Genomic DNA, 14,567 nt, shown 5'->3' on the forward strand with positions numbered 1-14,567 from the left:
AAAATTTATAATAACAATATATAATATACTACCAATGTCGTATACAAAAAGGTTTTCAATAAATTCAAAATAGTTACATTGATATACTATTATGTTTTCTTTTTATACAAAGATGACAAAATTGCTATATTTTTACATAGAAAATATATCATCCGCATAAATAATTTCTATAACTGAGTTGCTGGGCAATGAGATAATTAGCCTAATTAATACAAATCATAAATATTGATATATAAAATGTCTAAAGTTTCAGCACCGGATGCATATAATTACACATTGACTATTAGTTGGGCAATTATTTGCTCAGATTCAAGCAATGATAACATCAGAAAACACAATCGATCAAACTCAATTATTCAATTGCACTATATAATATTCGATTTTATAATTTACATAATTGTATATCAATCTAAATATTTTTAACGTATTATAACAAATCCATTCCGTACAACGCATGGGCGAAAATACTAGTTGAATTAAAAATAATTTCAGTCAAGTATCGTTAACTGAATCAAACAAACAAAATGGGACGAAGGTAGTATTATTTTATACTACTAGTTTATCTTTGAAATATTATCAAACAAAGCTTATAATTTATTAATAACTTATAGCTATTTTTGAAATATTATCAAACAAAACTTATTAGTAGCTTAAAATAAGCTATAAGCTTAGCCCGAAGAAAAACATAATAATGTTTATCTTGATTTGGTAATAACTCTATACATTATAGAAATATTTAACTTTAATTTATCAATTCATTTCCAATTCAGTGCATGAGAAACAATAAATTGTTTTTTCCTCTTCAATTGCAAACATCAAACTGATTAACTTTTTTTTAAAACAATAATAACAATATCAAACTGAAAAGAAAAAAGATCATTGTTCTTAAACCAAGCCCCTCTCCAGTTTCCTTTTTCTTCTACAATATCCTTGATCTTTCATCATAATTGCCAATTTTTAAAGAATACATTCCTTCTAAGAAAACAGAGGCAAGCAAAGCAACCCCAATTTAACAACAGAAAATTGCCTTCCCCAATGGAAATTTCACTTGAAGAGTCCCTCGTTCAGCCAATCCCTGTCAAGAAATCATTGTCACAAATAAACATCAGTTAGGTTTTAGCAGCAGTTTCATTTGGTGGAGAAACCGGTGGAAAGTATAGGTACAGTACTCTACTATTCTTACTTGCTAATGTCATCGAGGTGGTCATCAAAGTCTACGATGTCTTTCCATTTCTCTGACGAAATATAATCTAAAAGGACTACGTTTGCTGATGGCTCCTTGATCGTCAATTGATTGTTTCCATCTGATCCTACAAGTTTCCAGCTCCTAGAAGTGTCCTTTGCATACAGCTGACAACAAGAAAAATAACATGTGCCCAGTCACTTTTTTTTCCCCTATTATTATCAGATGAAGATATCTTAAGACGCATAGTAACATACAAACATAGAAGTGAAAAAAAAAATTATTTAACACTAGAAATTGAATGAATGATGCAAACACAAACAAGATCATGTAACCATATATACAAGCATGCAACAAAGACTAATAATATAACTGAAAACCTCAACCAGATTGTAGATCTGAATCACCACATGAACATATGGTATTCAGCAGACTAATATAACCTAAGAAGCCTATATATTCCAAGTCTCAAATTAGTCAACTTCTGAGAACAAATTGCAATATATGTTGAAATTTGAAAAGCCACAGTTCTCACAAACAAATGCCAATGAAAAGTGAAAACAAAAACAAATAAATGCTTGTCATCAATCTAACCAACTAATGCATGCAATTATGCATGGAAGCATACATCCACTAAAGGTAAACAATCAAGCAGAATACCACAGACAGTTCAATAATCAAAGGCAAAGCTAACCTCATCAATCAAACACTTATGACACGCCAGCTTAACGTAGTCATGCATCATCCTATTAACGAAATCCCATAGAAATGCAACATAATTTCAAAATTAAACATCACCACTTAGTGCACAAGGCTCCCACAAGAAAGGAGATAAAATCAAATGTATAGATAGTTGAGAGCTTTTACACTGCACAATTAAATCAAGTGCACTAAACATACAATAAGGCATCAGATCTGTGGGGTCATCAAAGATACAGCAGAAGTCAGTGATAGTGTCATAGGACCCCATTAAAATTAAAAAATAAAATAAAAAGAAGAAGACACTCTGTATAAGAAAGAGGAGTTCAGTGAAGCGATTGATTTGGCATTACCAAAACTCAAGCAACTTCAAGTTGGAAATTATCAATTTATCAATTTATATTTAGCAACACCATTATGGCTAAATGCAAAAGAATGAGCTCAAATCCAACTTCCCCACCCCCTACGAAATGCAATAAAAATGCTAACAGAAGACAATGATGCATCTACACTGATCAAAATCAAGTGTATGGAAACTTGATTAATAGAAAGATGCTAACTCTTTTAAATTTCTGAACTAATTAGTAATTACATAAATTTACATTCTATGTTTCTAACAAATGCTCTAAACTCCAATAAAAAGATTGCAGTGACTGACCTGCATCACAGGACTCCTATCTTTACTCTTGGGCAAAGCTTCAAGCTTCCTGTTATCTAACTGACAAAATTACAAAAACGATAGATTCAATCATCTATGGAATTAAACGAACTAAAATCTAGAAAGGTCATAGTTATAGTATACCAGAAGCAAAGCAGCTTGAGGAAAATATCGGTAGATGTGATCAGCAATATTCTTTGAAACAGTTCCGAGCTCGGCATCATCGAAACGCTCATTGCCGTGAAAGTAACCAACAATACTCAAACCCTTATCACCATAGTACTCCTCTATCTAAAAAAGAAATACTAAATTTTGATCAATAGCTGAGCAGTGAACCCTAAACCTAAAATATCCTTTAAAAAATGAAAATCAAGAGTGAAGGGTATATGCGACTGACCATAATGAGGGAGATCTCAAGAGGAGGAAGGACTCCAAGTTGGGAGTGGAAGAGAGGGACTGAATCCGTGACTTCTACGGCGTCGCCGGTGGGTGAGGGACGGCCGAGGAGAACGCCGTTGACGGCAGAAGATTTGTGCTTGAGGGCATGGAGGACGAGCTTGATGTAGGCGTTTTGGTGGATCTCGTAGCGCGTATCGCACCCCATCACTCACTGAGTCGAAGTGCGTTTAGTGATGGAAAGCCGGCAAACAGAGAAGCCGTTCGAAGTGAGAGAGAGAGAGAGAGGGAGAGAGGAGGGAGAATCTTTGACCTCGATCTCTGTAATTCTCAACCAGTTGAGTTAGCTATGGATTTAAAAGTGTTGGGGCCGAAGCCTTCAATGCCTAATCCTCCACCACAACCAGCCCAACCTTAGGGGTGTTTGGTTGTACACTAGTTATATCGTGGATCCTAGTCTGAAAATGGCATCGTTTCTTAATAATGGTTGTCGTCAAAATTTAACGGAGCTCCATAAATAAAAATACAGTTTATTTCAGATAATATTGTCTAACATTTGTTTTTATATTATCAAATGAAACTGAAGTTATATCGAAATGAAATCGTAGTTGTGTCGAAAGGAAACTGCAATGTATATAAAAAGAAATTGAATAATTGTTTCACATATTTGAGTGTATAATGTCGAATGAAATTGTAGTTATATCGAAAAGAAACTGTAATTGTGTTGAAAGGAAATTACGGTGTATATAAAATGAAATTGAATATGTTACACTAATATAGAATCACTTTACTCCTAACTGTGCGGACAACGCTGAAGAATGTTGTTTCTTTTAATACGGTGTTGTTTTGAGCCATGGTCCACAGTATAATCTGCGTTGGTTGGATGAAAGGAAAATATTTTCTTAAAATTGTGAAAAATGTTGTTTGGGAAAATAAATTGAATAAAGAGGTGATATTTTATTTTCTGACGCATCTATACTATTAATAAAAACAATATCCTCAGTTTTAACTTCACGCCCAAAATAGACCTATAATATTATGGTTTGCGTAATATTGTAAAATAAGGTAATAGAATTCCTATCCCTAAAACAGTTGTAAATTAAAATAGAATTCCTAATAAAATATATTCTTTCCTACGTTCCTATTCGTAATACAATTCTAGACAATAATTACTAATGGTAATAATTCAGTATATATATTTCTCTGCAATGCAATCTATACTATTAATAAAAACAATATCCTCAGTTTTAACTTTCCGCCCAAAATTAATAAAAACAATATCCTCAGTTTTAACTTTCCGCCCAAAATTAATAAAAACAATATCCTCAGTTTTAACTTTCCGCCCAAAAAAGACCTATAATATTTTGGTGTGCGTAATATTGTAAAATATGGTAATACAATTCATATCCCTAATATAATTGTAAATTAAAATAGAATTCCTAATAAAATATATTATTCCCTACGTTCCTATTCGTAATACAATTCTAGACTAGAATTACTAATGGTAATAATTCAGTATATATATTTCTCTGCAATGCAATCTATACTATTAATAAAAACAATATCCTCAGTTTTAACTTTACGCCCAAAACAGACCTATAATATTATGGTTTGCGTAATATTGTAAAATATGGTAATAGAATTCCTATCCCTAATACAATTGTAAATTAAAATAGAATTTCTAATAAAATATATTCTTCCCTACGTTCCTATTCGTAATACAATTCTAGACTAGAATTACTAATGGTAATAATTCAGTATATATATTTCTCTGCAATGCAATCTATACTTCTATACTATTAATAAAAACAATATCCTTAGTTTTAACTTCCCGCCCAAAACAGACTTATAATATTTTGGTGTGCGTAATATTGTAAAATATGGTAATACAATTCATATCCCTAATACAAATGTAAATTAAAATAGAATTCCTAATAAAATATTTCTCTGCAATGCAATCTATACTATTAATAAAAACAATATTCTCAGTTTTAACTTCCACCAAAACAGACCTATAATATTATGGTTTGAGTAATATTGTAAAATATGGTAATACAATTCCTATCCCTAATACAGTTGTAAATTAAAATAGAATTCCTAATAAAATATATTATTTCCTACGTTCCTATTCGTAATACAATTCTAGACTAGAATTACTAATGGTAATAATTCAGTATATATATTTCACTACAATGCAATCTATACTATTAATAAAAACAATATCCCCAGTTTTAACTTCACGCCCAAAACAGACCTATAATATTATGGTTTGCGTAATATTGTAAAATATGGTAATAGAATTCCTATCCCTAATACAGTTGTAAATTAAAATAGAATTCCTAACAAAATATATTCTTCTCTACGTTCCTATTCGTAATAGAACTCTAGACAAGAATTACTAATGGTAATAATTCAGTATATATATTTCTCTGCAATGCAATCTATACTATTAATAAAAACAATATCCTCAGTTTTAACTTCCCGCCCAAAACAGACCTATAATATTATGGTTTGAGTAATATTGTAAAATATGGTAATACAATTCCTATCCATAAGGGGGTGCTTGGTTGGGTGTAATTTGGGGGAAGTTGTAATTCATTGAATTACAATTCAATGAATTTGACAACTACGGTGTTTGGTTGGAGGGAATTGCAATTCCCTCCAATTGGTGAATTACAATTCATGGGGGTACCCCCATAAATTGTAATTCGGTGGAGAGGAGGGGCATTTATATTGGTGTAAAGACCATTTTGCCACTCCTCTCAATCCTTTGTCTTTTTCTTTTTTTAAATTTTTGAAATTATTATTATTATTATTATTAAAGTATTGTTATTATTATTATTATTATTATTATTATTGAAAGAATTATTATTCTTATTCGTAGTATTATTATTATTATTATTATTGAAAGAATTATTATTATTATTATTATTATTTTATTATTATTATTATTATTATTATTATTATTACTACTACTACTACTACTACTCCTACTACAACATAAGGGCATTTTAGTCATTCTGTCGCTTCTTACCTTTCAATTCCCTGTACTCCTATTCCTGCATACCAAACACTGTAATTTCAATTCCTACCTTATTCATTGAATTACAATTCTTTTCCCCCTTAATTCCCTACTCCCAACCAAACGGCCTGTAATACAGTTGTAAATTAAAATAGAATTCCTAATAAAATATATTCTTTCCTACGTTCCTATTCGTAATACAATTCTAGACTAGAATTACTAATGGTAATAATTCAGTATATATATTTCTCTGCAATGCAATCTATACTATTAATAAAAACAATATCCTCAGTTTTAACTTTACGCCAAAACAGACCTATAATATTATGGTTTGCGTAATATTGTAAAATATGGTAATAGAATTCCTATCCCTAATACAGTTGTAAATTAAAATAGAATTCCAATTCCTATCCCTAATACAGTTGTAAATTAAAATAGAATTCCTAATCCTATCCCTAATACAGTTGTAAATTAAAATAGAATTCCTAATAAAATATATAATACAGTTGTAAATTAAAATAGAATTCCTAATAAAATATATATTCTTCCATACGTTCCTATTTGTAATACAATTCTAGACTAGAATTACTAATGGTAATAATTCAGTATATATATTTCACTGCAACGCAATCTATACTATTAATCTATACTATTAATAAAAACAATATCCTCAGTTTTAACTTTCCGCACAAAATAGACCTATAATATTATGGTTTACGTAATTTTGTAAAATATGGTAATATAATTCCTATCCCTAATACAATTGTAAATTAAAATAGAATTCCTAATAAAATATATATTCTTCACTACGCTCATATTCGTAATACAATTATAGACTAGAATTACTAATGGTAGTAATTCAGTATATATATTTCTCTGCAATGCAATCTATACTATTAATAAAAACAATATCCTCAGTTTTAACTTCCCGCCCAAAACAGACCGATAGTATTATGGTATGGTTTGCGTGATATTGTAAAAAATATGAAAATTTGGCATAATTCAACCCGCAAGGCTAACCAATTTTCTGAACGACATTCGTGCATGCAGGCGTCAAGACTTTTAAGTTCATTTTGGGATTTCATTTGCACCCCCCCTGCGCGCGAGAGAGAGCCTCTATGCTATACAATTCAATAAGCCTTAGAAAAACTCTTGTATAAGTAGTGGTGCAAACCACTTCTCAAACCAATGTGGACAAAAGTTACTTGAAAGGTTTTTCTCTATATTTTTCTAACTCAAATGGGTCAACTTTGAGAACCAATTTCTCATTCACCCATTATCAGTTTTGAGCATACAATATATCAATCTTTTCGTCTAACTACGAAGAACACGAATCCACTTTGACCCGACCGAAATCGAAAGTGGACCCCACATATATTTGTACCACAATATTGCCAGTAAAATGCCATTTTATGCTAATTTTTTTCCAACAGTTATTTGTCTAGAGAATATCAACGTGTTGAAGGAAGAAGATGATATATAGTGAAGGGCAATATCATCTTCACTATATATCATCTTCTTCCTCCAACACAACGCTCTACGGTCAACCAACAATTACTCAACTGATTATCTCATTACTCCCATGTAAATTTTTCTCTAATATAGTTATACTTACTGAATATCAAAATATAAGTGTACCTCAAGATCTTGCAATAACTAACCGACAAGTAATTAAATTAATGAATATGATGCAATAATGTAAATTATCTACCTATTGCATTTATACACTTATTTTAGAACACTGAATTTTTGTGATATTTGTTGCATGCAAGGAAGACTCATACTATAATTGCATTTATACACTTATTCATACTCATATTCGATGTTATAATTTATATAATTGTATATCGATTCAAATATTTCTTAAAATATTATAACAAATTCATTCCGTGCAACGCACGGGTGAAAATACTAGTTTGGGAAGAAAAAAATATATTTTGCAGCACTTGGTAATAAGAAAAAATAACATAGCATTTTTATTTTTTTCTCATTAAAGTTTCTTAATTAATTAGATAATTTATTATTATTATTATTGTTAAGGGTATATTAGTCTATTTATTATATTTTACAGGGTCTATTTGCCAGAGATTATTTAGGAGTTTATAACTTATTTTAAACAAATAATAAATTATAAGCTCTTTTTGGTAATGTTTCAAAAATAAGCTAGCAACTTTTTAATTGTTTTCCATCTTTATTTTTATTATTTTAAATAAATAACAACCTTTATCTATCCAAATTAAAATCCTTTTAGTATTTTCTCTTCAATATGTTTAGTTTTAATTTTAATTTGACATTTGTGTGTTTGAACATTAATTTTTGTATAAACTATAAACAACTTGTTTTACTTTATATATTTTCAAACATATGTTCTTACTGTATATTTAATTAAAATATATTAGTTTCATTATTTTATATTTTAATATGTAAATAAATTTATTTAAATTTAAAATTATCTAAAATTTAATTTGGTGTCCTTTTTAGGCTTTTTACATTTATCAACTTATCAAAAAATTAATTTTACCAAACACTTTTAAGCATATCAACAAGCTTAACAATTTTTCAGATTTCAACTATTCTTAGCAAACCTAGCTTAATGCTGAAATGTTATAAGCTAAAAATTAAATTCGTTTTAGCATTTTCTCTTCGCTAAAGGCCCAACTTAGTTTTATTGGGCTTAATTAAATACTTCAACCCAACCGTTTAATAATCACTCATAAGTCTTAACTCCTCCTCGTCCCCGTTCGTTCTTCCTGACAAACTAGGGCTTTGAAGTTGAAAATGGCTGATGAAGCAAACAGAGCAGTAAGTTCATGGAATTTCCCTTTCTATTTTAATTTTGTTTCATTTTCAGCAGTAATTTCCTACCGATTTTTCATTAACGCCTTTAATTTTTTTTTAATTTTTTTTCGAAACAGGCTTTTATTGAAATACAGGGTCGCATGATCGAACTCACCGGAAAAGTGAAGCAGGTTAGTCTTATGCACAAAATGTATGGATCCACTGTATACATGTTTTCGCGTGTGTATAATGTTTGTGGTTGAACATGACTATGGTTGTCCTTCTAGTGTACAGTGTACTATTTAATTTGTGTTTGAAAAAAAAAGTCTAACTTTAGTGAGATCAAAGTGATAAAAAAACATAAATCTTGCTTAGTTCTTTTCTGTATGCTATTTTATTGCTGTGAAGAAGGGTATTTTGGTTGAAGAAATCATTAGGCAAATGGGTACCAAGCATTCATAAACTAATAATTAACTCTGAATTGTTTTTACTAATGAATTGCTGGGGCTGTAGGTCCAGACCCAAATGCGAAATAAGGAAGGAGAAAAGAAGCGGGCATATTTGACGTTGGAGGAACTGAGACAACTATCTGATGATACTGTTACCTACAAATCTATAGGTAGAGAAATTATATGTGGATTAGCTTTGCAGTTCATTCTCTATGATCCCATTTTTCATTAAGTTGGTAGACTTTGGTTCTGAAAAGATTTTGTTTCTTTGTAAAGCGGGAATGAGGAGGTTTGCTTGTTTTGATTATCTTTTGTTTCATACATAGCTTGTTACTAGCAAAAGCAAACGGTTTCCATAGATGGTTAAAAAAGAGGAAAATAATATGTCAAATGTTGTAGATAAATGGATCCCTTATGAATGAAGCCTAAAGGGGATTGGAATTTAACATATAGCTCTCTTTCTGGGTTTCTGACCTTGTTAGGTTTAAATTGGATGATTGAATGATTTTTTTTTTTTCATTTTAAAAGACACCTTATTTTAAAAATTAAATGAGTAGGCTTGGTGTTTCCATTGACATTTTAAGTCAACTCTTAGAGCATGTCTTGTAATTAATGTATACTTCAAGTTGTAGTATTTCCATTTTCAGTTTTTGTCCTTCTGATAGTAGAAATCAATAGACTGTTTTGGTATGGAGTAATATTCAGTACTCTGTCATATAACGTAACACCTAATTATTTTCAGTATTTAATCAATGTCTAACTGTTCTCTTTCCTTTTTGTTTCTCGTTTGCAGGAAGAACGTAAATTCTGAACTCTGAAGTCCTGCCTACAATTATCTAAATCCTTAGAACTTTTAGGCATGAAGTTCTAAGGATATTTATATATGCCTTACTATCCTAGTGCTTTTGCTATTCCCCCTGCTCTAAGGCCTATTACTTATTTCTCTTGTGGTGCGATCTTCAGGTTTGTCTTAGAGCCCGTGTCAGTGTTAATGGATGAGCAAGAGAAGAAGTTAAAAGATAGTGAAGCTGCAATTACAGCTTTGCAGGTCTAATTTCTTCTCTTATTTTTTGTTTTTGTTTTTGTTTTGTTTCCCATCTACTTCTGTGACGTATGCATAATTTAATTATTGATATTTTATTTGCTATTGTGTTATAAATATGGCTTGACAAATATGTCAGTTGTATTTTGTGATCTATAGCAAGGTCTTTAAAAACAGTATTAGGATTTGAGCTTCCTTACCTTGTGCTTGGTTTATAAAATAAATGTTTCAAGAAGATGCCAGCAATAACAAATAATTTGGGAATAGATTGATGGACATGCCCCAGCATAGTAAACTCCATACACATTTGATAATAAAACTAAACTAATTGGAGAACCAAATCATGTTATAAATGTTAAATTCCCAAACTGAATAGTAATATTTCTGATTTGTCCAAAAAGAAAATGAAAATTAGGTAGTTATGATTTATGTTTTCTTTTGTCATACCAAATAAATCAGATTTGAGCTTTTGTATCGTACATTGGCATATTGTTGAGAATTTTAACAAATCACAAAGGAATCATTGGATATGGTGTTATATGATTAGAAAGTTTCAATGAATAGTTGCAGTAGTTGATTTTGGCCATAAACAGGTAGAAACAAATGTGTTCAGTACTAGTATATGATTTTTTGTTTCATGTATTATTTTGGAAAAGTATGTACATATTTGGGGGATTTCCCACTTGAAACTATTAACAATTGAAATTCCTTAAATGACATTTTAAGTAAATTCAAGACATATTTTCACCTAAATGATAATATTGGAAATTGAAAAGGAACTTAGGGTGTGTTTGGTTCAAATATTGGAATCGGAATCAAATATTTGGTAATGATAATGAGTTTTAGTAGGAGACGTCTCTTTGTTTTGTAGTAAATAGGAATTGGAATCAAAATAAATAACTAATTAATTAATTAAAATAAAAATAAATAGATATATACAAATATATAAAACATATATATACACATATATGAGTATGTATATTAAAGTTTCATATTAAATGCATGAACAATGGCCTTTTTATTTATTTTTTCTTTTTTTCTTCCTCATTTTTGATTCCATTGCTCAAAAGTAGGGGAGAAGAAGGGTAATGAGTTTTATGATTACTAAAGGATTTGAATCCAATAGTAGGATAGCAAAAGTAGGCAAACAAACATTGTAATGGGTATCAAATCCGATGGTAGGGTACAAAAGTCCTTGACATAGCAACCCTAGTTGTATATCAGTTTTCACTTGAGTGATGAAACTTGGAAAAGGTCCTCTCCAGTTAGGAGTACTGCTGACACCATCTCTCTCTTCTTCCAACTATTTCAGTAGACTGTCCATTAGATCTGATGTCAAACTCTTGTGCTGATCACAAAATTTGATATCTTTTTCTCTTCAAAAAGTTTTAGCAATGGATATGAAGTGTTGTATTATTGGAGAAGTAATTTATAGCAGTGCATCTAAATTCTTCCACTATCATGTACATTTTATTGGTGGCAAGACATTACTGTGTTAGCGCTAACCAAATGTTAACTAAATTCTGGAATGGACCATAACTAATTTATAGCCCATAGATCTGAAATATAACAATTTCATAATATGAAATTACAAATGGACTTCCAAGAGCCAAAGGTAATAAAGGAATGACTGCAGGTTTTTCTGCTGTCCTCATGAATATGCTGGCATTTGGCATATAAAATAGGCCATGCCCAACTGATTTAACTCTAGAGATTGTGGCTTCATTTCATGAGCCAATCTACTTTCTTATGTAAGCTTTTGGGCTGATGCTAGAAACATTCTTCTTAGCTAGCTTACAAGTTGAGATAATTGGTGGATAAGTCACCATTGAAAAACTAGAAAAATGAGGTAAGTGAAAATGTGAGACTGATATAAGCTCAAGTGAAAATGGAAATTTATCCATCTTTTTACGTGTTTTGTATGTTATAGAGTAAAGAAATCCAGGACTTTTTGTCATGATCTGGAAATGACTGGACTCATGCTTTATACAATTATGGCAAAGGATTTTTAAAATTGTCTATATGCCACTTTGGGTTATGTTCTAAATGAAGCAATAGATTGTAACCATGGCTATTCTTGTCTCTTTCGAACTCCAGTTGAACTAAGCAGGAAGTAGTTTCACATTGCTTATTCTGTGTAATGTGGCTCAAGAGGATGACCCCGTCTTTTATCAAGCTATAGAACCATGTCTATTTTTTCAATCTTATAAAATATGCATTTTTACCTCTCCGAATAACAACCTGATTGAATATTGTAAAAGTTATGTAACAGTTATGAAATTATTGTTATTTGGACATGGACAGACCTCAAAGGAGTACTTGGAAAAGCAGATGGCTGAGGTGGAGAATAACCTCAGAGAGCTATTACAACAAGATCCTGGTCTTGCCCGTCAGATAATGTCCATGTCGGTAATGTAGTTTTCCTGTACTTAAATTCTAACAGTCACCACAGGGGCATATGAAATTGCAAGTTTAATTTCCCGGTCTCCTTCCTCTTTTGTTTGTATCATGGATTCGTCAATTATGCTCAGAAACTCATAATGTCTGTGTCAAACTGTTATTTCAACAATTTTTATACTATGAAATGTGTGTGGATTTTCATGGTACTTCCAACAAGTTGCATAACCATATTCTATATGTCTAAATCCATTGTATGGTAAACATAGATATCGCTCGAGCATCATGCGATCACGTTGTCCTTCCCCAGTTCTCTCCACCCCAAAATAAGAATAAGAATTTTTTGGTAAACTTGTGAGTTTCCATTCTCGTCTTTATCTTGAAAGTTTTGGAATGGCATCTTTGGCTTATGGGTCCCCACAACAATCATTATTGCGTGGACTATGATCCTCACAGTTATGTGGATCACGGTCCAAAATCACCCCGTCGGCTCTGCTAATTGTGCGACATGGGTTGTGCAATTTTTTTATTTTGTCACATGACCTGCATTTTTCTCTTTATTCCAACATACTTGGATTAAATGTGCACAGAGAAATAGAAGTACACACACAATCATGGATGCACATGGATGCACAGAACAGTACAATGCAGTGCACACATGTTGCATACCTTAGCCCCTAGATGCGGATATTTACAGATGCACACGAATTAATAATAGAACGCACACTGACGGAATATGAAGTGATGCACATGTATGGAATTAGAAGTACACAATCCTACAAAAACTATACCTAAAAATATTAGATAGATCATAGCTTTATAATTATTAGGGAGAGGGATAGGGTGGGCATTTCGATATTCGTTTTGATTTTTTTTTATTATGACTTGTTTAGCTTTGAAAAAATTAAATCATTCGGTTGGATATTGTAGTTCGGTTTGAATTTTGATTCGGTTTAAAAATCCCAACAAGATTTTAATTCGTATTAAAAAAAAGTCAATAATTTTTTATTATATATGTTTTTATAACAATAGTCAATCGACGCAGCTTATTTGTCCTACTCATTAATTGAATCATCCTACCAGGACAATAATTCAATGAAGCACTACCTATTGAGTCTGCAACTAATTAACTTTGTAAGCATTGACTTTCGATATGGATAGGACCGCTGTACTTTAATTTGAAGTCGTCGATGAATTTAAAACATCTATATCTTAATCTGCATGTTCAACGTCCAATTATTATTGTATGGACCGTGGAGCGTTGATTTTCTATATGGATCGATGTCCTTTGAAGTCGTCAAAGAATTTAAAACATCTATCTCTTAATCTGCATGTTCAACTTCCAATTATTATTGTATGGACCGTGGAGCGTTGATTTTCTATATGGATCGATGTCCTTTGAAGTCGTCAATGAATTTAAAACATCGCTTAATCTGTATGTTCAACATCAAATCATTATTGCGTTCACGGTTCAAAAACACATAAAGTACATTATTTTAACTGATAAAATACATTATTCTAACACATAAAATATATTATTCTTAACTCATAAACTACAGTATCTTACCTTAGAAATTTTATTATTCAAACACATAAAGTACATTATCCATTATTCTAACACATAAAGTACATTATTCTAACTCATAAAATACTTTTTCTTACGCTAGAAATTTCATTATTCTAACTCATAAAATATATTATCTTACCCCCACAATATTCATTATTCTAACACATGCGTGGAATAATGAATTTTTTTAAAACATAAAATGACGTCGTTTTAAACCTTTATCACAATAATTTGCCTTCAACGTCAAAGTAGTTAGTACATAGCGAATAGTAGTCCAATCAAAATTAAAATTGAGTGCAGGATATGTGACTCGGTTTGTTGAATCATTTTTTGAATAATGTCAATGAGCATTCTCAACTCTGAAGCTTCTCCTTGT

The 14,567-nt window shown here is 30.9% G+C and overlaps 2 protein-coding genes across 2 annotated transcripts; one reads left to right on the forward strand and one right to left on the reverse strand.

Annotated features, from left to right (window-relative positions):
* Window positions 1-735: 735 nt before the first annotated feature.
* On the reverse strand, window positions 736-3,349 carry LOC116011951 (ER membrane protein complex subunit 8/9 homolog). The gene is made up of 5 exons (XM_031251392.1): window positions 2,938-3,349; window positions 2,685-2,831; window positions 2,541-2,600; window positions 1,184-1,350; window positions 736-1,075 (listed from the first exon to the last, which is right to left on the reverse strand). The coding sequence occupies exons 1-5, from the start codon at window positions 3,142-3,144 to the stop codon at window positions 1,045-1,047; spliced, it is 612 nt and encodes a 203-aa protein (XP_031107252.1). The 5' UTR covers window positions 3,145-3,349; the 3' UTR covers window positions 736-1,044.
* Window positions 3,350-8,656: 5,307 nt separating this feature from the next.
* On the forward strand, window positions 8,657-12,837 carry LOC116012083 (prefoldin subunit 1). The gene is made up of 6 exons (XM_031251550.1): window positions 8,657-8,760; window positions 8,874-8,927; window positions 9,250-9,355; window positions 9,979-9,985; window positions 10,149-10,233; window positions 12,532-12,837. The coding sequence occupies exons 1-6, from the start codon at window positions 8,737-8,739 to the stop codon at window positions 12,643-12,645; spliced, it is 390 nt and encodes a 129-aa protein (XP_031107410.1). The 5' UTR covers window positions 8,657-8,736; the 3' UTR covers window positions 12,646-12,837.
* The last annotated feature ends 1,730 nt before the right edge of the window (window positions 12,838-14,567 follow it).

This window comes from Ipomoea triloba, chromosome 3 (genome assembly GCF_003576645.1).
Source record: "Ipomoea triloba cultivar NCNSP0323 chromosome 3, ASM357664v1".
Lineage (NCBI taxonomy): Eukaryota > Viridiplantae > Streptophyta > Magnoliopsida > Solanales > Convolvulaceae > Ipomoea > Ipomoea triloba.